At 42.9% G+C, this 23824-nt stretch overlaps 1 protein-coding gene across 4 annotated transcripts in view; it reads right to left on the reverse strand.

Moving 5' to 3' along the window:
* Positions 1–23824, reverse strand: part of LOC110500607 (ubiquitin carboxyl-terminal hydrolase 53) — a 53265-nt gene that overhangs the window by 21793 nt on the left and 7648 nt on the right. For 2 of the 4 annotated variants that reach the window (XM_021578056.3, XM_036958064.2), the window contains exons 2-11: positions 9977–10168; positions 9446–9820; positions 8390–8482; positions 8027–8161; positions 6000–6110; positions 5334–5416; positions 5106–5190; positions 4378–4524; positions 2435–2584; positions 96–264 (exon numbers count right to left, since the gene is read on the reverse strand). In XM_021578056.3, the coding sequence (XP_021433731.3) occupies positions 96–264; positions 2435–2584; positions 4378–4524; positions 5106–5190; positions 5334–5416; positions 6000–6110; positions 8027–8161; positions 8390–8482; positions 9446–9589 (1117 nt within the window). In that variant the 5' untranslated portion in view covers positions 9590–9820; positions 9977–10168. Of the gene's footprint in view, positions 1–95; positions 265–2434; positions 2585–4377; positions 4525–5105; positions 5191–5333; positions 5417–5999; positions 6111–8026; positions 8162–8389; positions 8483–9445; positions 10169–23824 lie in introns of all 4 variants that reach the window. The other 2 variants (XM_090214702.1, XM_090214701.1) reach the window with 1 other exon arrangement.

The following is a 23824-nucleotide window of genomic DNA, read 5'->3' on the forward strand; positions in this document are numbered from 1 at the left end:
CCCCTCAATGTGCTGTAAAAGTTCCATGACTCTAGGGGTAGTGTGTAGTTCTTCCTATAAATGAAAAAAAGAATGACACTTTGTCCGATGTATACCTTGGACGTCTCCGTTGACGGGGGACTTGTAGCAGGAGTGGTCAGTGTTCTGGCGCGAGGTGTCGTCTACGGAGATGGCGCTGCCATCTGGGTTGGAGTAGAATAGGAGGAGGGGTTGGAAGTGGCCTTTGGTGCATTTGGTGACCACATCTTTCCACCGAGTCCCAATCTAGGATAGGGGAGATGAGACTGGGAGGTCAATAGGAGACTCACATGAAGAGTGTGTGTGTGTGTGTGTGTGTGTGTGTGTGTGTGTTCCTGCTTGACAGGCAGAAAGGCGAAATGGCATTTTCCCAATGTGACAAGAAAATAAAATGTTCCCCGTGTCTTACTGGCACCGACCAGTTTTCCTCATCTCATTAGACAGAGAGGTCTTGTCAGAAGCCAAATGTGTCATTTAGTGCCAGTCAATACACATTACTACTTTTGAAGAGACTATGTATTTGATGAGCATCAGTTTCCAAAACCTAACTATGTAAATGTTAGGTACCTTGGAGTACACCGTGCAGAAAATGCTGACTTGTAATTGAATTGGTTCATCCATTTAAAAGGGCTTGGGCTCTAAGAAATATTATTATCAGAGTACATACATACATTCTTATGCCTCATAAATTGATAGTGCACAAACAAAAACCCCAGAGGACAAATGTTGACAATGCTTGCTTGAATTCAGGGACATTCTTTGAACCACTACCCTCAAAACATATGGTGACCATAGACCAGGCATGTCACAAAAGGGTTCAGGGAGGAAATGTCATTTTAGAATGTCCAAGGAGACATTGTTGTGCACTGCGAAAGCACATTGTCCCTTTGTCTTGGATCTTAAGTGAATATTATGCGTTGAAGCAGTTTCACAATCACATTAGCTGAGCAGAGTTAAGTGCGTGCCTCACTACAAAACGCCACAGAGGCAGACTGGAGGCTAACAGATGCTAGTGTACTCCTTAATTAACCAAAGGAAGGAGAAGGAGAAGGAGAGAGGAGCAGAAGGTGTGAGAGAGAGACAGGAAGGAGAAAGAGCAAGAAAGGAATGTGACAGTAAAATGGGGGGGGGGGGGTCTAATTAAAAGATGGAGAGGGTGCTCAAAGTTGACATTTTTCATGTTGGCCACTGATCCCCACCTGGGACATCAACAACAACATAGGCTTAGTGGAACCGCTGAACCACTGCAATAACTGATACAAGCAATTATGACAGTCAACAAACTGCAACCATAAATGTCAAATATAAATATAGTTTTAAAAGCCATCCATAAACTGTAAGGTATTTCTGCTCATTACTTGGTGTGAGGCCGTAAGAGAACGAGTAGCAACACAGCAGGTATATGGGGTGTTATTTGGTTGGCTCGGGTGCTGTGCTTGTAGCACTCTGTCCCAGTCGGGCTGAAGTGCATACACAGCACAAGCTGCTGCTGCTGGATTGACTCCGAGCCAACCAGCCTCTGCACCGCAGTCCAATCAAATGGACTGGACACAGACACACCCAGTGTTGTACATTATCATTCTCACATATGCATGCACACACAACATTTCAATTCTTACCGTAAGTCATTTCAATTTGATATCCTGAAATGTGGAAGTCCACTAAACAGTGTAGCTCAACTGTGGATGACTGATGATGCAATCAACTAGGGAAAGACTGAAGGTGCTTCCACTGGAAAAACCTAATACTAGTGCTGCTGCTGCATGTGTGTGTGTGTGTGTGTGTGTCCACCCTTGCAAACATGTGTGGGTGTTGGTGGTGGTGATTATTGCAGACTGTTCAACCCCACTGAAGAGTCATCAACCCGGGGGTGGTGAAGAAAGATCGATGTGGCCCTTATAAGAAGATGGTGGAGATAAGAGATGGCTCAGGGAGCTCCCTGCTCTCATTCTCTTGTAAAACAGTCTCCTTTTCATCAGCTCAGACGAGTACATTTCTGCACTTTGAGTTGTTGTCTAGGGAGGCTTTAGCTCCAGATAATAGCAATGTTTATCCCATGATATTATACATCAGCTTCCTGGAAAATCCTCTCATGTCAGACTGTATTCCTGATTTTATTTCAAATCAACTAGTTGAATCCCTTTAAAGAAAGTTACCGACAAAAAATGTTACTTTAGTTACTTGGTGAATTCCTTTTTCTGGTGATAGTGTCAGAGAGGGAGTGTGTGTGAACCACTACAGCAAACGAGACAGAGGCTAGTGCGTGTGGCGTGCGCCTGTCCATGCATTAATACGTGTGTGGTCCAAGCAGCATATGTTAGCACAGCGAAAGAGTGAGATGCTATGAGTGTCGGTTGAGGTGTAGTGTTTTTACTCCCTTGCTAGGAGGACTGCATGTCTTTTCCCCCTCCCTCACCTCTTTGACTGTGGCGTCGTCGAAGAACACCCATTTGGCGGACTTGGTGTGGAAGGCAAAGGCACAATAGTGGCGACTGGAGTAACAGATCATCCCAACCAATTGAAGCTCTCCCTTTTTGGCATGCTCGTCTGTCACCCGGTAGAAGAGCTGCGGACAGACACACTTAAAATTACTTTATTTGGTCAAATTTTGCCCAAAACACTCCCACCCTGCCCATTAACTTTAGCTCAATGGACTAACAGTCTTATCACACAGCAGAACCTTCTCAGTCAGATATACAGCATTTTACCAAAAACATTCATGTTTGTCATCCACACGGTAGCATTTGGACAGTAAAATTGCCCTTCAACTTGGACTATTGCTGGCATCGCCTGCATGGTAAATTTACACATCTCTAGCTGCTCAGGCAATCGTCAGTATAATGTCATCCTCCCACCAGTTTGAATAGAACGCTGGATGAGGAGGTTGTGAAATAGCCTCTTGTTTTTCCTGAATGGCTGGTTCTCTTTGGTCCTGGGAGACAATGGATTCCTAGACAGGGGGAGGTTTTCTCCAACACCCAGCACAGTCACATGAACAGTACAAGTATGAATCAAGCCCTTTGTGGTACTTGGTGGTGGGGGGGGGTTCTGCTAGACGAGCTAGACTAATCCAGTTCTGGAATGCGCTCAAAACAAGGAGAGGGGAAAAGAGGAATCTGTGCTTATAGTATTCAAGGGAGATGGTGTTGTGTAATATGTTGTTCCTGGCCTATGACAGTTTGTTCTAGATTTGTAGCAGGTTTCAGTGAAGCTCATTTCCTTTTATTCTTGAAGGAACAGGGACAGTGTCAGCCAGAGTTGAGTGCTACAAATTAAACCTCCTGTACGCCCATGCCAAGGACACTCTGTACTCCAACATGGACTCACACACACACCTTCCAGACACGCACCATTCTCTTACACATAATATACACACATTCACATGTAACCTTTCTCTGACTCTCTCACAAACAAATCGCACACAAACACTGTACTCTTCCATCGTGGCACTGAGGGGGTGTTGACACGATCTGGCCATGCAGCAGGGGCTTTTTGATCAGCGGCGTGGGCCAACTGGGCATTGCACCACGCACTGCTTACGCAACGCTCCGACTTACGCAGGGATAAAGCCCACTTTATTTCCCCCATATGCTCCATGGCACCGAAATAAACTGACCCCAACACAACCAGGGCAAGGAACACCAGCTGTGGAGGCTCCAACAAACAAACAAACAAACAGAAAAAGACAGAAAGCAAATAGAGTAAAACCAGAATGCAGTGATTTGAACCATATTTTAGGAGCTCGACCAATTCTAAATAGTGTATTATTGTTGTTTTTCCTATTTATTTTGTTTGGGTGGAATCACTGCTTTGGCAATTTAATTCACACTACTTGACTAATCTGTTTTATGACGGGCTGACAGAGAATTAGACTTGTTTTAATCTTATGTGGAGGTTCTTGGCCATCACTAACTTTTTTCACAGGTCTTTGGCCCCGATCAAAGATCCAACTTTGTAGTGCCCAATGGGTTTTTTATGACAGTGATTGGAAAAGTACACTTCTCCACTGTCTTTGAACCTTTTTTAGTTTCTCTACGACCCATCACTTTCAATAAACAAAACACAAGAGCAGACTGAAAGCGCTACATCAGTGTTTCCAAAACTCAGTCCTGGGGACTCCAAGGGGTGCACGTTTTGGTTTTTGCCCCAGCCCTACACAGCTGATTCAAATAATACAAAACTTAATGATGATTTGGTTATTTGAATCAGCTGTGTAGTGCTGGGGAAAAACCTAAACGTGCAACCCTTGGGGCCTCCGTACCAAGTTTGGGAAAGACTACGCTACAATATTGAACTGATCTTCGTAATAATATAATCAGTTTGTTGTGCTTTTTGTCCCAGCTGGCTTGCCATCCTTACCCCAGAGAGGTTGAGGTGTGGCCCCAGCGAGCGAATGACGTCCTCCGTGAGGTCTGACTGGTCTGAGTCCCACACGAAGCCGATGGTGACGATCTCCGGGGAGTTCATGAGGACTCGGCGTATCTTGATCCTCTGGCCACAGTTACTCTGGTGACAGCGAGAGAGGGAGGAGACAGATAACTAGGGGAGCAGAGCTAACTAACCAGTTTAGCTAACAGGGTCGGGACAATACCGGTATTGCGATACTCGTTTGAATCGTGACAAGGAAACAAACAGAAAGTGGATTTCACATCTTTAGGAAAACAGCCCTAATGTTGGAAACAAACATCATTATGGTTGTCATCCAGAGTCACATGTCCTTATTTTCCAAGCTATAGCACACAATATTTTACATACAGCAGGTTTTTAAAGGACCAAAAAGTTTGATCGGCTTTGTGTTTTCATTTTTGCCATGGGAAAAAATATTGCGATACTGCTATCGTCCCAGATCTATTAGCTAACTAACCAGACAACTAAGTAACAAGAACCCTAAATACGACTTCACAGTGGAGGGGGGGTTCTGCTGTTGTCTTGCTAGTGACTTTCCGACATCGCCCCCTACTAGTTGTCTAGTGTGATGAGAATGGAGCTGCATCCTGACTTGAGATATGCGTGTGCTAGTTTTTGCACAAAACTGCCATTGACATCAATGTATGATTTTCTTAATGGTTGATAGGACAGACACTTACCGGACAGTTGCGGGAATCCCCGATGGTGCTAGCCGCTTGCAGCAGCTCTCCAAATGACTCGTCCCGCCTCTGATAAACCTGTTGACTGAGAGAACCAGAAAGAGTGTGAGAGAAAGATATGAGAGAGAGAGTTTACAGAGAGTGACAAAGCTACAAAAGTCACTCAGTAACCCTAAGAGGAACATGGAGAAATGTGTGTTTTGTGTGACGTCAGTAAGCATGGCTTACCAGAGGGCAGTGGTGGAGACATAATGCACTAGCTCAGTGAAGGGCAGGGGGTCGGAGGATGCCCCACAGCTACGGCACACAGACTGCAGGGTAGAGGGGAACAGGAACACAACACAGACACATGGCCGTTAGCTAGGCGCCGCTTAGCCACTGCCAAGCACTAATTATCAAGTCAGCGTGTCATTTCACGAGGTGTAGTAGTTTGGGGGCAGTTATGGGGAAATTACTACTTTAGGGTGTTTGTGTGAACTGTGATGGAAGAGAGTGGATTGTTTGTCAGTTGAGAGGAAAAGTGGCAGGCGGGGTGGGTAAAACCCTGCTGGAAGAAGAGCTTGCATATCTACTTGCTCTCAGAGTTGGCCACCTATGCATCACCATCAAACCCTGCATCAAAGCTGTCTGATACGTTGACGAGAGGACTGCTCTGGGATTTAGTGAGATGAACATCATACCGGAAGGGAGGGATCTGAGGAAAACCCCCCTCTCTATTCCAGAGTAGCAACCCCACTCTGGAGACGTGACGAATTTGGTAGCTCCTATCTCAGACAGTGATCCATGTGGCTGCTGCTGTACCCCCGGATGGTGTGTGTGTGTGATCCCTGTGCCTGCAACTGGATATGGACCTGTGTGTGTGTGTGCTAACAAATGCTAGGAGTTTCCGTTAACCTGTTCGTAGAGTGTCATGGCAAACTTCTGGTGTGTGATGCAGGACTTGGAGGTGCAGGCATCTGTCTCCTCAGGCACAATGTGCAGGTGGATCCGTTCCAGAATATTCTCCTGTGGAAATATACCATGACGATAAGAAATGGGTCAAAACAAAACATGTAATAGTTTTCACCGAATCACCATTAGCAAAGTTAGCTTGATCTTATCCAAAGGAATATTCACATTTTCAAATTGAAACTTTGGTAATCGCCCCCCTCTATTGAAATATTAGCAATCATCAGCTAATTATTTTTTCCTCAGCATGTATCGCCCTCAACTCACCCTCAGCTATACACTTATCTCCTTAATGTACCAGTAAAGAGAAAAATAACGTCTGGTAAACCAATACTTCCCCCCCTGATACATCTGTATAAACCTGTATTGTTTTGTGACATTTAACAGCTAGGGAGTTATGCGGTGCCTCACTACTGTAGTTAAGGAACCAGTCTGAGTGCAAGCGGCCTCCACTTGAAACTCACACGTTGCTACAGAATCCCACTGGGTTTATGAAAGAGTCAGGCTGCTTTTAGACCTTCACCATTTCGCAGCGATTTAATCTGACACTGGCTAATTCTGCTCAGAAATTAATCCAAGTCATACCGGCTGAAGCATTACAGGGCCTTGATTTGGTCTTTAATTTATGCATGTGAACCTAAGATTCACATGGTTATTAGGTCCTTAGGAAAAAGAGAGAATGGCTATATGCAGGGCCTTGCCAAATCTGAACATGCACACAGCGAAACGTACATTGAGAATTAAACCAGTTGTAACAATGTTAGAATGATTCAGATGACATGCCTGACCAAATTGCAGGTAAAAATAAAGGGAGAAAACCCTGTGATCTCACGTTACATTTCTATTCTAGCTATATCATTAAAACGGGGTTGTTGCCAAACTGAGAATGGGACATTGGTTACAGGACAAACATTTCATTTTTTGTTTTGTCTGGCACCTGACCTTCTGACCACCACCTTGGATTTGATTGGATTGTGGTTCTTTCTAAATCATTGTTTATTCAAAACAAACTCCAGTACGAGACGGAAACCACAGGAGTCTGAGGTACATTTTTACTAACGGCCTGTGTGAGTAGTTCCCTGTGTTGCCGGGGAGCTCGGAGAGTGGGCTCATTGGTTATTTGGTTTGGCTGGCCTCTCTTTTTCTCATCATCTCCTGTTCTACAGAGAACGAGAGACTTAATTTTCAAATCCATTTATCCTCCACTGTAGAATGAGCCCTCCTGAGTGAATGACCTCCCCACTCGAGAGCTGCTGCGCTGAACAGAAAATGAGTGTACGTTTGTGCTGAGTAGGTTTACAGCAATTTCACTACAGCGTCAAACCCAATACTTGCAGACAGAGAACACAATGTACTGGAGTGTACCGTCCCCTAATCCCTATGGCTAAAGAGGAACAAATCATTAGCAAAGATGAAGTCAAAAACTAGATGTAATGTACAGTAATATTCCTAAATCCTGGATGTTTCTTAGTTGGTGTTGAAGCGTCTGAACATTCCAGGGTCTGAGCTTGTAATGACATTCTCTCTGTTGGGTCTAGAATGAGTGTTAAAAAGAACAGGGTAAGAAAGCATTACTACTACAGTGGAAGATAGCCAAACTAAGCACAAGTGGACTGAATAGTTATGGTTATAATGAATCATTCAGAGGGCTCATAGAGACATCTTTAAACCACTCGGAGTGATGCTGCATACACAGTGAGGAAACCGTAAAGGCCCAAAGATGGTGCTTCTGCTTCCATAACCCGCCACCATTATATATTACGGGTTGTGTCGAGGAGATTGGTGGGAGAGGGGACAGGGCTCTTTCAGACGGTGACCTTGCTGAAATCTTTGTTACAGCACGTCTGCCCTCATATGTCCCCAACACACATTCCAGTCTATCCCTGGGGAGGCCCCAGTCGCCTCCGCTCAGAGGCGCCCCTGGATACCTGGGTTAAGCCGGTAAGCTTGGACGATCACCATGGGAAACTTACGAAGCACTCTGCAGCATCGTCCATGAAGCCGAGCTGAAAGCGGTGCTCGTCCTTAAAGGTCTCTGCCAGAGCATGACGCAGGTTGTCCGACGGCAAAGCGCGCTCCCGACTGTGCTGGAACTGGGAGAAGATGCCCTGCGGAAAAGGAAAGAAGTTGGGAATTAACCAGACCATTCATTTAATTCAAGGTTTCTGAACAAACCTAACTGACTTTCAAGAACCTGAAAATGAAAACATTTTAAATTAATTATTAACAGCAGTTCAAGGGACAACTACGTGTCAGCAACAATAAAGCCCTAAAAAGTAACTTTAATATATTGTGATTGCTTGCAACAACTGTAAGACTTGATGTAGGGTGCATACCTTCAACGCACAGAAGATGCAAGAGTCTCCGAGACAGAAGTGCCCAGGAAGCTGCCTCAGACTGCGTCTGAAGATGTCCAGCTGCCACAGCACCTGAACAATGGATTGAAGAAAATATATTGAGAAAGTATTGTCATGTTCATTAATAAGTTCCTCATTATCGACACCCAACACTCATTATAACCCAGACTTGCCCAGCTAATCCTTCCTGATAACCTTTGATGAAAGACAGGTTTTAAATGGGATTTGTTATAGAAAACAATTTCAGTTCCAAATGTGACACTTGAGGGCCAGTTAATATTTATGTGTGGAAATCAAGGTTTATCCAGCTTTACTTCACCTATCCTCAAACATTCTCAACCATGGATTTGGGGCTAGTGATGGCCTTCCTTGGTAGATGGTGCTTAGATTTAAAAGGGGGTCTCTGGTTGAGTCAGGCCATGGAGGACAGAGTAAGGAGGGAGGGAGGGGGAATAAAGGAAGGCTACTGTTCCTTGGAAACATAGCCCTCGGTGTCAGACATCGTCACCCAGCTCAGCCATGTCTCGCCCCCTGAGTCACAGCCTGGAAGAGTGACCTCACCACGGGATGATTGCACCCGTCAACCCTGTCGCCAACTGCCATCCCACGAGCCAAAAACAACCTTCCAGTAACTTGCCGGGACATACTGACAAATTTACAGTGACTAAGCTATGGGCTTTGAGGCTGGAAAGTAATGCTGGTGTTGGTAAATATTTTTGTCCGGGGGGACATGCTGTCGAGTCCTTTCTTAGAACTATGCAACGCTAACATGAGTGACGTAGCCTACTGGAAATGAGAACATGTTTTGTATCGCCTCGGTTTACCAGGTGTTGCAATAAAGGGATTGTTGCAATTTACATTAAGCTTTTACTAATGTCCCTAATCAGAGATTAACAGTGTCTCTAGATCCATCCCATTGTTCTGGATACATAACCATTCAAAAACAAAGCATTTCTGTTCATGGCCATTACCTCTGCTGCATATGAAGAAAATATGCAGTAATAATTTACTATTTACTGGTAAGTTAGGACTCACCTGCACCGCACTGTTGAGAAAACAGCTGTTCTGCCCCGGCTCGTTCAGCAGGCCTTTTGTGGGGGCTAGAGACAGCATGCTCCCCGGCTGGTAGGATTTGGCGAGATTGCCCCCCGGCTTCCTGAAGAACTTGGCCCATGCCATTTGATAGAGTGTCTGCCTTTGGACGGGAGTGGAGTGACTCGGTGAGGCAGACTGGGGCTCGTTGCTGGTAGCGGTGGGATCCCTCGCCCAGTCAAGAAACGAACCCCGACAATCTGAGGCTACGTTATTCCGCTATCAGCAGCTATTTTCCTGCTACACATGGGCGACTACTGCCACCTCTCCACAGCTCGATAGGAAGGTAATGTTACCTTGTCCACCACTTGGAAAAGTCTGAAATATCACCAAAAAAAATGTATTTTTATTTTAGGTCACTGGCTAGGAAGTCTTTTGAATCCAGAGAAAATCCTTTCAAAACAGATTGCTAGTCCGATTGTTCTTATGCATAGCCGTTTGACTCTGAAGTAGGGGTGTTAGACATTCTCCAACCTGGATCATTCTGCACTGGGCATTCAGTACAGGGATGGGAGGGGCTGTGGGTCCCGGTTGTCTCTGGGGGCTCTCCACATTGGCCTGACGTTATAGAGCAGTCAAATAGAATTGATCGCCCCTTTCCAAGGTTCATCCATAGCGATGATCTATCCAGGCAGCTCTTACCATTGGATGTCAATTGGGTCTGATCTGTAAAATAAAAAGAGTGAAAGGAGACTTCAGTCACAACAAAAATAATAATTTAACTGAAAACAAATGAATATCCAGGAGAAACATTCTCTCGAGGACCTATTGTGCAATACTGTATGACCTTTATTGAAAAAGGGGTGTTTGGCTCCTTCTAGTCAGTAAATTATATTTCTGGCAATAGTAAACGTCAGGCTTCACCGAGAAATCAGGTCACAAATTCCAAAGTCCACCAAACTAAGATGTTATAGGCAACTGTGCATACATATTACATGCTGTAAAGCTTAAACCTTTCGTCACCTTGTCACTTTGAAATAGTCAGAGTTGAAGGTTAAACAATAAAATGGGAGCTATGCCAAGTTACACGCTAATATCATCTGCCCAGTAAACAATGTAGTGCAAATAAGATACTTGCAGCACGCCTTCCTTCAGGTTCAATGCCTGGTCAATGGCCAGTCTTTCAACATTAAGCCACATAGTGCCTCTCCAGCCATGCCAACGTGCGTGTTCGCCTTGGAGCAGACTTAGCATTAGGCTAACATGGCAGACAAGGCATTATCCTGCCCAGCCTGACCTACTGCTCACCATCTCCTCTCAAAAACATAACCGGGACACGTGTCGTCAACCATTTGAGATTCAGTTGATCCTGGAAGCAGTGCAGCCCACATGCTCAAGGGCCTACCAGCACACTGAACTTCAAATGTAATAACCGACCCGTAAGGCAGCCACGACAGAGACAACAGAGCCGTTTCCCAGAATGCTGCCGGTGTCATCTGCAATGTGTCATCTGCTCGCTTTGGACATGCTGGTTAAGGGTTGTTTAAGTACAATGCATGTACATATACTGTATTTGTGCTAAAGGAGCAGGGCAATTCAGTACCAAGGTTATTAGGATGACACATCCCACTGGGGAACCAGCAGACCACAGTCAACCAACAAGCTTCCTAAACCATGTGGTGTTTTGTTGTTCTTATCTGTCTGTTTGAAACTTGTAAATGTTAGCTGAGGAACACTAAGGATTCTATACAAATGTGTATTCTATTCACATTAGTGTTACTTATATAGCTAAAAATGTGGTTAGGGGAAGTTCAGACAAGTGGGATAATCACAGGAAATGATCTAGAAGCTATAAAATGACACTGAGCAGCAGTTTCCACTGTCATACAATTCATACTTCTGTTTTAAGTTAGGCACCTCTGAGTACATGATGATGCAAATCCTGTATTCTACAGCTCACAAGCACCCATGTAGACCAGTGAAGTGCCATTCATTGCTTAACAATCAACAAATAGATCCACAGCATTAGTAATCGACTGCAACAGGTAGATATTGTGTGTTAAGGCATGCAGTCAGAAACGGACTGGCCATAGGGCAGTTCTGGCAAATGCCAGATGGGCTAGTCCATCTTTAGGGGTTTTATGTGGAGAATTATCATCATTTGGACTCCCTGACAGGCCGCCTCCAGGTGGTGAAGGTAGGCAACAACACATCTGTCACAATGATCCTCAATGGGGGCCCCCCCAGCGGTGCGTGCTTAGTCCCCTCCTGTACTCCCTGTTCACCCACGACTGCATGGCCAAGCACAACTCCAACACCATTATTAACTTCTTTGGGCTCATTGGGTGGCTAGCATCCCACCTCAACAACATCCGGTGAAATTGCAGAGCGCCAAATTCAAATTAGAAAAATAGTAATAAACACTCATGAAAATACAAGTGTTATACATTGGTTAAACCCTTTACCGGATCGGTGGGTCCCCTGCGGGACGGTTGAGCTAAAGTAGGCTAATGCGATTAGCATGTTGTAAGTAACAAGAAAATGTCCCAGGACATAGACATATCTGACATTGACAGAAAGCTTAAATTCTTGTTAATAATCTAACTGCACTGTCCAATTTAGAATAGCTCTGACAGTGAAAGAATAAAATGCTATTTTTTGAGGAGAGTGCACAGTTATGAACTTGAAGATGTATTAATAAACCAATTAGGCAGCCTTGATACAACATTTTGAACAGAAATGCAATGGTTCATTGGATCAGTCTAAAACTTTGCACATACACTGTTGCCATCTAGTGGCCAAAATCTAAATTGTGCCTGGGCTGGAATAATACATTATGACCTCTTGCATTTCAAAGATCTTATAAACATTTGTTTTAAATGCAAAACAATGCATGTTTTTGTCATTGTATTATCTTTTACCAGATCTAAATGTGTTATATTCTACTACATTAATTTCACATTTCCACAAACTTCAAAGTGTTTCCTTTCAAATGGTATCAATAATATGCATATCCTTACTTCAGGTCCTGAGCTACAGACTGTTAGATTTGGGTATGTCATTTTAGGTGAAAATATATATATTTTTAAAGAGGGGTGGATCCTTATTAATCCCCTGTGAATTTCAGTTTGTGACAAAACATGCAATGTATAGTGTGGAAAGAATCATTGTACCATCTAAATTGCTGTGACATATTTTCAGCTGGTGTACAAAACCAAAAGTAAGAGGCAAAACTTAAGAACAGGAAGCATAGAAATACCGCACATAGAACAGATCTACTGCTTACATATTGCAGCTTTAAAATGAGTCTTTGTTAATGATGGCAAGACTTGTTTATAAAGCACAGTGTGGCTTGATCACTTATCCTTGGGTCTAACAGAAAGTGCAGACATGCAAAATCCACCAACAAACATCTGATCTCAATGAAAAGCACATTCAACTGAGATGGCAGGCCTTTCAAGGGGCCTATGCGTCACATCTCTATTGGATTCGTTTTGCATATCCTTGTTCAACAACAACTGTAATTTGCATCCCTGACTAGAACTGAAAAGATAAACCGAAAATTACAGACACCGACTTCCTCTTACTGAAGCACTTTTGTGTACGGTCAGTCATTTTCTGTTATTCTGCTTCACAATATTCCTCTAAAATAATTATTTGGTCAGCAGTAATATCCTAAGCATTATGTTGATTCGTAGCCAAGTGAGGGGTCAACCGAGTCATTTCACTGGTCTGGATTTTTTGGAATCGACCAAAGCACATGAAGGAGTTGAGACGTCCTTTGTAAAGAGAGTCTTGCTTTAGTGTCTTGCGAATTCCAAGCGCAAACAAAACAAACAAAAATGATCTCGTCATAGCAAAAATGATAAGGCTAGCACCTTTGAGCAATCAGCTAGAGTGTCTGTTCTGCATCAGCATTTTTGACAGGGCATGTCTGTTAGACATGAACACCGCAAACGTGACCTGGTCTACAGTGTGGGACATTTAAGTCATCTGGTGATGTAATTGATCTATTAGAGATGTGTTGATGAATGGCCTCAGATGTTTTTAACTGATGTATTTTATATGGAAACGTCAAGAGCCTTTCATTAGACGGTCTGTCGTCAAACTAACATTCCTTTAACATATGTCAGATAAATAATGACAAAACGTGACTGTTCAAGAAGCAGCCACTGGCAATTTTACAGAAACACAAAAAGGCAAAGCTCGGTGTGTTTTAATTTGACATCAAGTTGCCCTAATACCTGTGTAACAACTTCAATAACTGACTTTCCCACTCTTGTTGCCTCCAATATGAAACTCCCTGAGGCATTTCCATACTGAATCCTTGATGTTAGACAGTGGTGCAGTGTGCCTTTGCTCAATGCAGATCAATACATCATCCCACCTAGCTGGCGCATTACACACCTTTGTGACGGCTAAAGCGTGTCCCTCCCCACAACTCGCCGACTCCGACTCAACGCTGATGGATGGCTTTCCCAATAGGAGAACACATTCAGTGGTGAAACTAGTTCCCTGGGGGGATAGAATGCCCAGTGCTTTCAGGCTAGCTGCTGCTTTTTGTCCTCAAATCAAATTAGGTATTAACAATGGTCTTTAAAATGTATATCATATTCTCTCTGAAGACGTTGCTCATCTTGAGATTTTGGCATATGAGACGATAAAGGAAAGAAATGGTGTGGCTCATTGCACTTTAAATGTATGCAGTAGGATACATCTATGGGTGTCAATCTTAATGAAAAGTAAAGTATATATACTTTAGACATTTTAGCTAAGAGCTGTCTATGGCAGCATAACTTGGATGACTGCCAAAAATGTAAATACGGCAACTTAACGTTGGCAATATTCCATGACTAATTTAAAAACATATTCAAACAAGTTGTTTTCCCCAGCACTTTGACCTGTGTGTTATTAAATTAATTAGACCAATCTGTTCCAAATCCTGACTGTGGTCAACTCAACATGTTCAGAAATCACACTTAAAATAACCTAAGACAGCTGCTATAAAAAAAAACATGTTTTATACTTTTAGAAACTCTTCCACTGTTTGCTATGACGCCCAACCCCCCCCAGAATTCTTCTTGTTTCACACATTACATGCAAGTGTGAAATGGAAATATCCTAAATCCCCCCCGAGACACCACCGGAGATTGTTTGCCATGACACCCCGCCTGACCCAAAATAGATGAGAACCAGACAGAGCATGTTTTGGAAATAACAAAAGAAACCATGTCCATCCATTGTCACTATACTTACTCATGCACAAAAATATAACAGGGGACAAGTGAGGTATCTGATGAACTAACAGCCAAGAACACATTCCTTTATATAAATGTCTAAACACTACACTTTTCCTCTAGAACCTACAGTTGGTAATAAACTGAACAATCGTAAGTTGTTTTCACACAGACTTGGGGAATAAAGGGAACGTTAACTTCCCAAATCAACACTACACAAAACAAATACCTACCAAGGAAACATATTACTGTCGTTTGAAGGTTCAGAAGTTTGCCTTCCTTGCTTATGCTTGCTTGTGACACGGTCGCCAGTTGTGCGGTGTTTCCTCCTACACAGGCTGGCTTCGAGGTTAAGAGGGCATTGTGTTAAAGAGGCAGTGCGGCTTGGCTGGATTGTGTTTCGGAGGACACACGGCTCTCGACCTTCGCATCTCCAGAGCTCGTACGGGGGTTTCAGTGATGGGACAAGACTAACTACCAATTGGATTCCACGCAATTGGGGAGAAAAAAAAGGGGGTACAAAAAATCTAATGAAAACCTACAAAATATTCTCAGTTGGTACTATTGGGGCCTATATGTTCTTGCCAGAAACAATCAAACTGTGGTTAACTGCTTTCAAAGCCATGTTCTGCAAACCTACAGCAAGTTAAGGACTCTGTAGATTGACATACAGTTAGCCATCCATTAAATCAACACAGGAAACATCCTTGACCAACTGGAAATGTCATGTCCCTTCCACCCTCATGTAACGGGGCCTCATTTATCAACCACGTGTACATTTCAAATCAAATAGTACTGTCAAACTGTCAAACTGTCAACATATACACATATTCTCATCGATAAAATCTACCAGGCTGTCTATTCACCTTTTATAGTAACAAAACACCCTCATTTTCTGTATGATTTGGAGATGTTGAAACTGGATCGTGACAGTTCGTAAAAGAAAGCCCAATGGAAAATATGATCACATTTCTGCAGAGGTCTGGGCAGAATGTTGCAGTGACTTCTTCAAACTAAAAATGCATGCCGCCTAGCGGGTGCCAAACACTGGCCGCGCATTCTGCAAGATTCATTGTCCTTTCTAACTATTTAAAAGTAAATGCTACAGTCCACATCTATGCAAAATAAATGCAAATTGTTGTTCAAAATGCCTCCGTTTTATCATTAGGCCTACGTTTGAACGTTTTTATTAGCCTACCATTATTATATTTCCTGTGCAACAAACATCTCCCATTTCCCCCCAAAACAATCAATAAGCCTATTTGCTTGCAATACAGTTGACCAACCTTCTTGAAGTTGTGTGCACGCATGGTTTGGGATTTGCGTCACTTTCCCATCAAGTTCTATGTTTATAACTATCAACCTTTGCGGGAAAATGAGGCCCCTGGACTTCAACAATTCACCCATGTGGGGCAGACACCAGACAGTTAAAGCCAGCCTTCTCGGTGTTGGCCAGGGTTGAATTTTGAATTCCAGTCAATTCAGGAACTACACAAATTCCATGTTTTTCCATTGAGGGAAATTTGGAATTGGGTGTACTTTCTGAACTGAAATTGACCCAAACCTTGGTATTGATCAATTCCAATGTGCGCTCAATACTTCACTGACTACTTAATTTAAAGCTGCCGTTAGGCAAATGCAGTGAAGTGCGAAAGTGAAGAGAAAACCAATGTTTATTGATATCGTCCCCCACACTCGGTCAGAACCTGCCTCACTTTGCTTCCCACACACATTTTTGCTTCAATTGGTTTCAATCGAAAACACTTGTGTATGTCACAATCCCCAGATGTACTGCCAAGGCCTCTGCAGCAACAACTTCATGAAACATAAAATCCTCAATCCTTTTTGACCATGTAAAAATGCAAGTTGACCATGAGGAAACTGGGCTCAGCTGTGGGGAAATGAAACAAGACCCCTCTGATGAAAATCCTGAAATAACAGAAAGAAACAAACTGGAGAATTCCCTGCAGAATGGAGCAAAAGTGGTGCCAGGAAATAATCGCTCACTCAACGTCAACAAAATGAAAGAGCTTCAGGAGACCGCAGAGCACGACCCCCCCATCCACGGGCCGCAGTGGATAGGGTGAATAGCTTCAAGTTCCTCGGCGTGCACATCACTGGCGACCTGAAACAGTCCATTCACACAGACAGTGTGGTGAAGAAGGCACAGCAGCACCTCTACAACCTCAGGAAGCTGATGAAATTTGGCTTGGCCCCTAAGACCCTCACGGACTTCTAAAATCTCACCATTGAGACCATCCTGTTGGGCTGTATCACTGCCTGTTACGGCAATTGCACAGTCCGCAACCGCAGGGTTGTGCGGTCAGCCCAACACTTCACTGGGGGCATACTACCTGCCCTCAATGACATCCACAGTACCCGGTGTCACAGGAAGGCCAAGATCATCATCAAGGACCTCAGTCAGCCAAGCCACAGCCTGTTCACCCCGCTACCATCTAGAAGGCGGAGATGTACAGGTGCATCAAAGTTCAGAGACAACAAAAAAATGCTTCCATCTCCAGGCCATCAGACCAGTACCCTGCCCTTAACCTTAGACTGCTGCCATATGTATATAGTCATAGAACACGGTTTACAATGCCTTCGGAAAGTATTCAGACCCATTGGCTTTTTGCACATTTTGTTACATTAAAGCCTTTTTCTAAAATAGTTTAAAAAGTTTTTTCCCCCCTCAATCTACACACAATAGCCCATTAAGACAATTTTTAAAAATGTTTTTTAAGTATTCACACCATTTACTCACTGCTTTGTTGAAGCACCTTTGGCAGCGACTAAAGCCTAGAGTCTTCTTGGGTATGACGCTACAAGCTTGGCACACCTGTATTGGGGGAGTTTTCTCCCATTATTCTCTGCAGATCATCTCAAGCTCTGTCAGGTTGGATGAGGAGCGTTGTTGCACAGCTATTTTCAGGTCTCTCCAGAGATGTTCGGTCGGGTTCAAATCCAGGCTTTGGCTGGGCCACTCAAGGGCATTCAGAGACTTGTCCCGAAGCCACTCTTGCATTGTCTTGGCTGTGTGCTTAGGGTTGTTGTCCTGTTGGAAGGTGAACCTTCACCTGAGTCAGAGGTCCTGAGCGCTCTGGAGCAGGTTTTCATCAAGGATCTCTCTGTACTTTGCACCATTCATCTTTACCTCAATCCTGACTAGTCTCCCAGTCCCTGTCGTTGAAAAACATCTCCACAGCATGATGCCGCCACCACCATGCATCACCATAAGGATGGTGCCAGATTTCCTCCAGTCGTGATGCTTGACATTCAGGCCAAAGAGTTCTATCTTGGTTGCATCAGATCAGAGAATCTCGTTTCTCATGGATTGAGAGTTTAGGTGTCTTTTGGCAAACTCCAAGTGGGCTGTCATGTGCCTTTTACTGAGGAGACCCTTCTTCCCCAATTATTCAGTTTAGCGGGCAGCCAGCTCTAGGAAGAGTCTTGGTGGTTCCAAACTTCTTCCATTTAAGAATGATGGAGGGCACTGTGTTCTTTGGGACCTTCAATGCTGCATAAATGTTTTGGTACCCGTCCCCAGATCTGTGCCTCAATTACAATCCTGTCTCGGGAACTCAATGGAAAATTCCTTGGTTTTTGCTGTGACATGCACTGTCAAATGTGGGACCTTTCATAGACAGGTGTGTGCCTTTACAAATCATGTCCAATCAATTGAATTTACCACAGGTGAACTCCAATCAAGTTGTAGAAACATCTCAAGGGTGATCAATGGAAACAGGGTTCACCGGAGTTCAATTTCAAGTCTCATAGCAAAGGGTCTGAATACTTGTATTAAAAATAGAAAACAGAAATACCTTATTTACATTTGGTAAAAACCTGTTCTCGCTTCGCCATTAAGGGCTATTGTGTATAGATTGCTGAGAATTGATATTTATTTCATAAACTTTAGAATAAGGCTGTAACATAACATTTGGAAAAATTCAAGGGGTCTGAATACTTTCCGAAGGCACATTCTATATTCTAGTCAAGGTTAATCTTATAAAACTACAACTGTACACACCTTTTCTATTAATATACTGTCCACACACATCATTTATTTATTTAGATATAAATAACTCTGACATTGCTTGTTAGGAAGTTTCTTAATTTCTTCAATTGTTTTGATGGATAGATTAAAAGGTATTGCTGCACTGTTGGAGTTAGAAACACAAGCATTTTGCTGCACCTGCGATAACATCTTCAAATATGTGTACGCAACCCAAATATTTGTATTTAATTTTCCAAGGCAAGCAGAAGTTTCCTGTGTGAACTTCCTGCTGAAACATTCCAGCAAGTGGACACTACTGGAACCCTGTGAAACTGAACAGGTCATTTTGGCACCGTTTCGCACACCTCGCTGAGAGCCACTCAACGAACAGCCCCCATTCGGTCACAGCGAGAGTGGAATAGGGAGAGAACAGAAGTAAAATGTTCCCAAAAACAGATCCTGTATTTATTTTTTTTAAAGGCTCCGATTGAAATATAACTTCCTCCCTTAGACTGTTCAGACTACTTCCTAAATGTTTCGCTGCTTCCCACGACTTGCTAATAAATGTTAGAGCCATGGCCAACAACTCCCCCCACCACCCCCCACCCTCCATTTATTTTAAAACAGATTAATGAGTTTATTCAGTTCCAGCAGCTAATTGAAATTCTGCAAGCGGGGTATGTGTATGAGAGGGTTTTAGTGCACTCTGGCTTAGCCCTTTAATGCCTGTAAGATTTGTGTAATTTGTAAGAAAATTATGTATAGCTTCAAAACATGTTTTAAAAATGAATGTTGCTTGCAGGGAATGTAATTCTTTGAACACTACAGTGAAAATGTGATTGGATGCATTTTCTCTATTGTCTACAGTTTAGTTAGTGGTCCACTCTGATGTAGCCTACCACCTCCAGACTGTGGCTTTAATGAATGGACGATGCAGTTGCTACATAGGCCAACAAATGGGGCACAAGTTATCATCAATGCCAGGTACCAGTGTTGTGTTCAAGACCAAGACCGGATTGGGGGGGGGGGGGGGGGGGGGGTCGAGACCAAATCAAGACCAGAAAAATGTGAGTCCAATTCAAGACCATGATTGTAAATTTGATCAAGTCACCACCATAAGAGTTCAAAATGTCCAGTACTTCTGTGTTCATACTTCAGAACAACATATGGATTCTTTAGACATTCAAATAGTGAAAAAAAATGCATTCTGAGGGATTTATAAAATTAATGATTATAATAATTAAATATCTTCAGTTTGTTTGAAAGGAAAGGGTTAACACTGGTCTCTGGGGAGATCAATCTAGCTAGCTAAAAATCAGCCATTGGCTAGGACATCAGAAGCTAGATAAAAGGCATCTGCCATTCTGCCAACTGTATTTGGGCAAAATGTTCGAGTGACAGTGGAATCAACCAATCACACTGACTTAATGAGTGGGACTGTTTTACAAAATCATATGGAAACTTCTACTTTCGAAGGCCAACAGGTCACTGCGCAATACCGAGCAGTATTTTTCCCACGGTCTAGCTAGCTTTTGTTGTCGGCTAGTTTGCAGCAGGTGTTATCAAAGAGGATGTTGTTGCTAATTTGTTAGCATCTCCCTTTTCAAGAATAACTTTCAACAAGAAATTAAGTTTCAAATGATCATCCTCTGGTGAGTGGAAATGTGTTCTCTATTGCAGTGCGCTTGCTGTTGTTAGACATCTCTTTGAAAATAACCCATGTATTGAAACATTGTTGCATTTAAATTGGAATTTTAGCAACATGAAATCTTATTCAAATCTGTTCATATACAGTGGTTCCTCCTTTAAGAAGTTGCAAGCTTATGCCGTGGGACTTATAGGTCATTTGTGGTTTAGTACAGTACCTTGCGTCACCACTTCATTGCACCAGACCAGCACAAGGGGGAGTTAGAGCACTGATTATGTTTTTGGGTCCTACTGTGTCTCTGATTGGCAATGAATGGGCGACATAAACCTAAATAGAAACTGATAATTGTACACGACTTCAGTATTATTTACTAAAATTGTTGTTCAGTGAAAATAAAAATCTCATTGATTTGTCAAGACCAAGGTTACACTAAGGTTATTATTATTTTATTTTGCTCTTACTGTACTGTAGGCCACTCTCGACTGGTCACATTGTGCCGCACCTAAGTGGTACAACGGTCTAAGACAGCTGTGTTGATACAGATGCTGGTTCAATACCCATGCCGGCCTCGACTGGGAGACCCATAAGATGACTGTAGGTTTTTGTTTTTTCTCCCTCTAAAAACAGAAATAAATTCTAAATAACAAACTGGCTTCATTTACAAATTAGTAACAATGTCTCACCCCATGTTCATTTGACATTATTTGAAAAACTAAAATCGCCAAAATATTTAAGGGGCATTGCACTAATAATGCCGCTGACTTGGGAAACGTTCCCACTGTTCTGTTCTTAGTACCAGTCTGCACGTTCAAACTAAAACAATGTAACTAATAATAGCATCTTTATGATTTCATTAATAAAATAATGATAAAAATACTTTCAAAATGCCGATGTTATGGATACATAATGAATTACTATGGGTATAAATATCACTGAATTGCAGAAATATCCTCCAATCCTCTATATGTAATTATTGGAGGAGAGTCACGTCATATTTTTCGATATACTGTAGGTGACATGAATCCCACTAGTGTTGAGTAATGTGCTGTTAAAAGTGGTGTAGGTCTTATTTATTTAAAGAGCATCTTGAAGTTAGAAGCAATAGGATTTGAAGCAAAAGCCTACAACATTTTGGCACCGTTTCGCACAGCTCTGAGAGAAGCATGTGGACTGGTCTTGACAAATCAATGAGATTTTTATTTTCACTGAATCTCCGTTTGGGAATTGGTTAGACTAGAATTATACAATTAGGGTGCAGAAATGTTATGCTCTTAGTGTAACCTTTATTTAACTAGGCAAGTCAGTTAAGAACACATTCTTATTGACAAGGACAGCCTACTCCTTCCACCCCGTCGGTTAATTAAACCCCGGTCTCCCATGTGCCCTGCCCGCACGACACAGGGATTCTTTAGCTAAACAGCCCAGTACTGTACTCCCGAACATCACATTGTACATCGCCATATTTTCCGTTCCATGCTAATGGAAACCCAGAGAGTTTTTCATTTTTCTTGGAATAGAAACACAGTGATATTAATCAAATGAATTAAGCACTTAAGTACCAGTCAACATTTTGGACACACTTACTCATTCCAGGGTTTCTTTATTTGTAATATTTTCAACATTGTAGAATAATAGTAAAGACATCACAACTATGAAATAACACATATGGAATCAGTTAAGAACAGCCTACTCCTTCCTCCCAGTCAGGGAATTGAATCCCGGTCTCCCGAGTGCCTGCATTCTCTAGTACAGCCATTATTAAAGGCCATGAAATGTTTCTCAAAGATGCCCTCTGGTGGTCAAACTAGCATTAACTAGCATTAAATGGTACCAGTGGTTCACACTTAAATAACGTGCCATATAATTCTGCAGCAACATGCAAGCTGCACTGCAGTATGCTGCAACTTTTAAAGGAGGAACCACTGTAAACCCCTGTTCATATAAACATCTGTCTTGTCCTGGACCAGAGTCTACACAGACCAGTGTGCTATAGTTATATCAGAGCTACAGTGGACCTTTATACAAACAAGCCATTTGCCACACGGGCCAGCAATCATTCACTTTGAACTGGAGTGTGTGTTTACAGGCAGTTGCAACAGTGCGACTTTAGGTCATTAGAATGCAGTCGCCAAAAGCAACAAAACACACCTGAATGAATTTCTGCAAATATGTAAATACTACGGGAGTCCTCTTACATTTGGGAACATTAGTCTATTGAGCAAACAATCATCAAAAAGGTAGTTTCTCTCTCCCTCAGTTATGCACACCAACAACTAATGCTAGCCAGAGCAAGATTATCTCAAATCTAACAAAGGAATATTAGATAAACCCTCTCAAACTTTTTCAGCTAGTTGGCCGTCAAAATTGCACTGAAACTATAGGGAATTATAACCTCCTCGTCTTTCTGCAGCTAACCTGCCAATGCATGCTTGTCCCAACCAAGCTAAAGTTGTCAAGCTTGCTAACTAGCTACTTCCAGACACAAATGAGAGAGCACCTCACTGACCATTTTACTTGCCAAGGCAGAACTGGTTAGGCTGTTTACATGTTTTCTAGAGCGTGCTTGACTAACTATATCTTTTTTGGCCTACATTTACTGACACCGGTCATATTCAGCAGGTGTTGCGCATTCGTAAATTCATCAGTTATTCTGCACTCTGGCACACCAAGACAGTCGTGAAGAGGGCACGACAAAGCCTATTCCCCCTCAGGAAACTAAAAAGATTTGGCTTGGGTCCTGAGATCCTCAAAAGGTTCTACAGCGGCAACATCGAGAGCATTCTGACTGGTTGCATCACTGCCTGGTACGGCAACTGCTCGGCTTCTGACCGCAAGGCCCTACAGAGGGTAATGCGTACGGCACAGTACATCACCGGGGCTAAGCTGTCTGCTATCCAGGACCTCTACACCAGGCGGTGTCAGAGGAAGGCTCTAAAAATGGTCAAAGACCCCAGCCATAGACTGTTCTCTCTACTACCGCATGGCAAGCGGTACCGGAGTGCCAAGTTTAGGACAAAAAGGCTTCTCAACAGTTTTTCACCCCCTAGCCATAAGACACCTGAACAGGTAATCACAATTTGCATTGTGTGCCCCCCCCCAATCCCTCTTTCTACGCTGCTGCTACTCTCTTTTTATCATTTATACATAGTCACTTTATCTATACATTCATACCTCCATCAGCCTGACTAACCGGTGTCTGTACGTAGCCTCGCTACTTGTATAGCCTGTCTTTTTACTGTTGTTTTATTTCTTTACCTATTGTTTTTTGCACTATTGGTTAGAGACTGTAAGTAAGCATTTCACTGTAAGGTCTACACCTGTTGTACGCCGCCCACGTGACAAATAAACTTTCATTTGATTTGAGAGTGCTCTGAAATTGGAGTAGATGGCCAGAGTGAATTTACATACACAAGAGATATTCTAACTGTTTATAGTTAGCTAACGCACTTTTGTACATCACCCTGTAACATACAATTGACCTTATTTTAGCTGCCCCTCTCTGCATG

This window comes from Oncorhynchus mykiss, chromosome 21, assembly GCF_057628025.1.
Source record: "Oncorhynchus mykiss isolate SJ-2025 chromosome 21, ASM5762802v1, whole genome shotgun sequence".
Classification (NCBI taxonomy): Eukaryota; Metazoa; Chordata; class Actinopteri; order Salmoniformes; family Salmonidae; genus Oncorhynchus; species Oncorhynchus mykiss.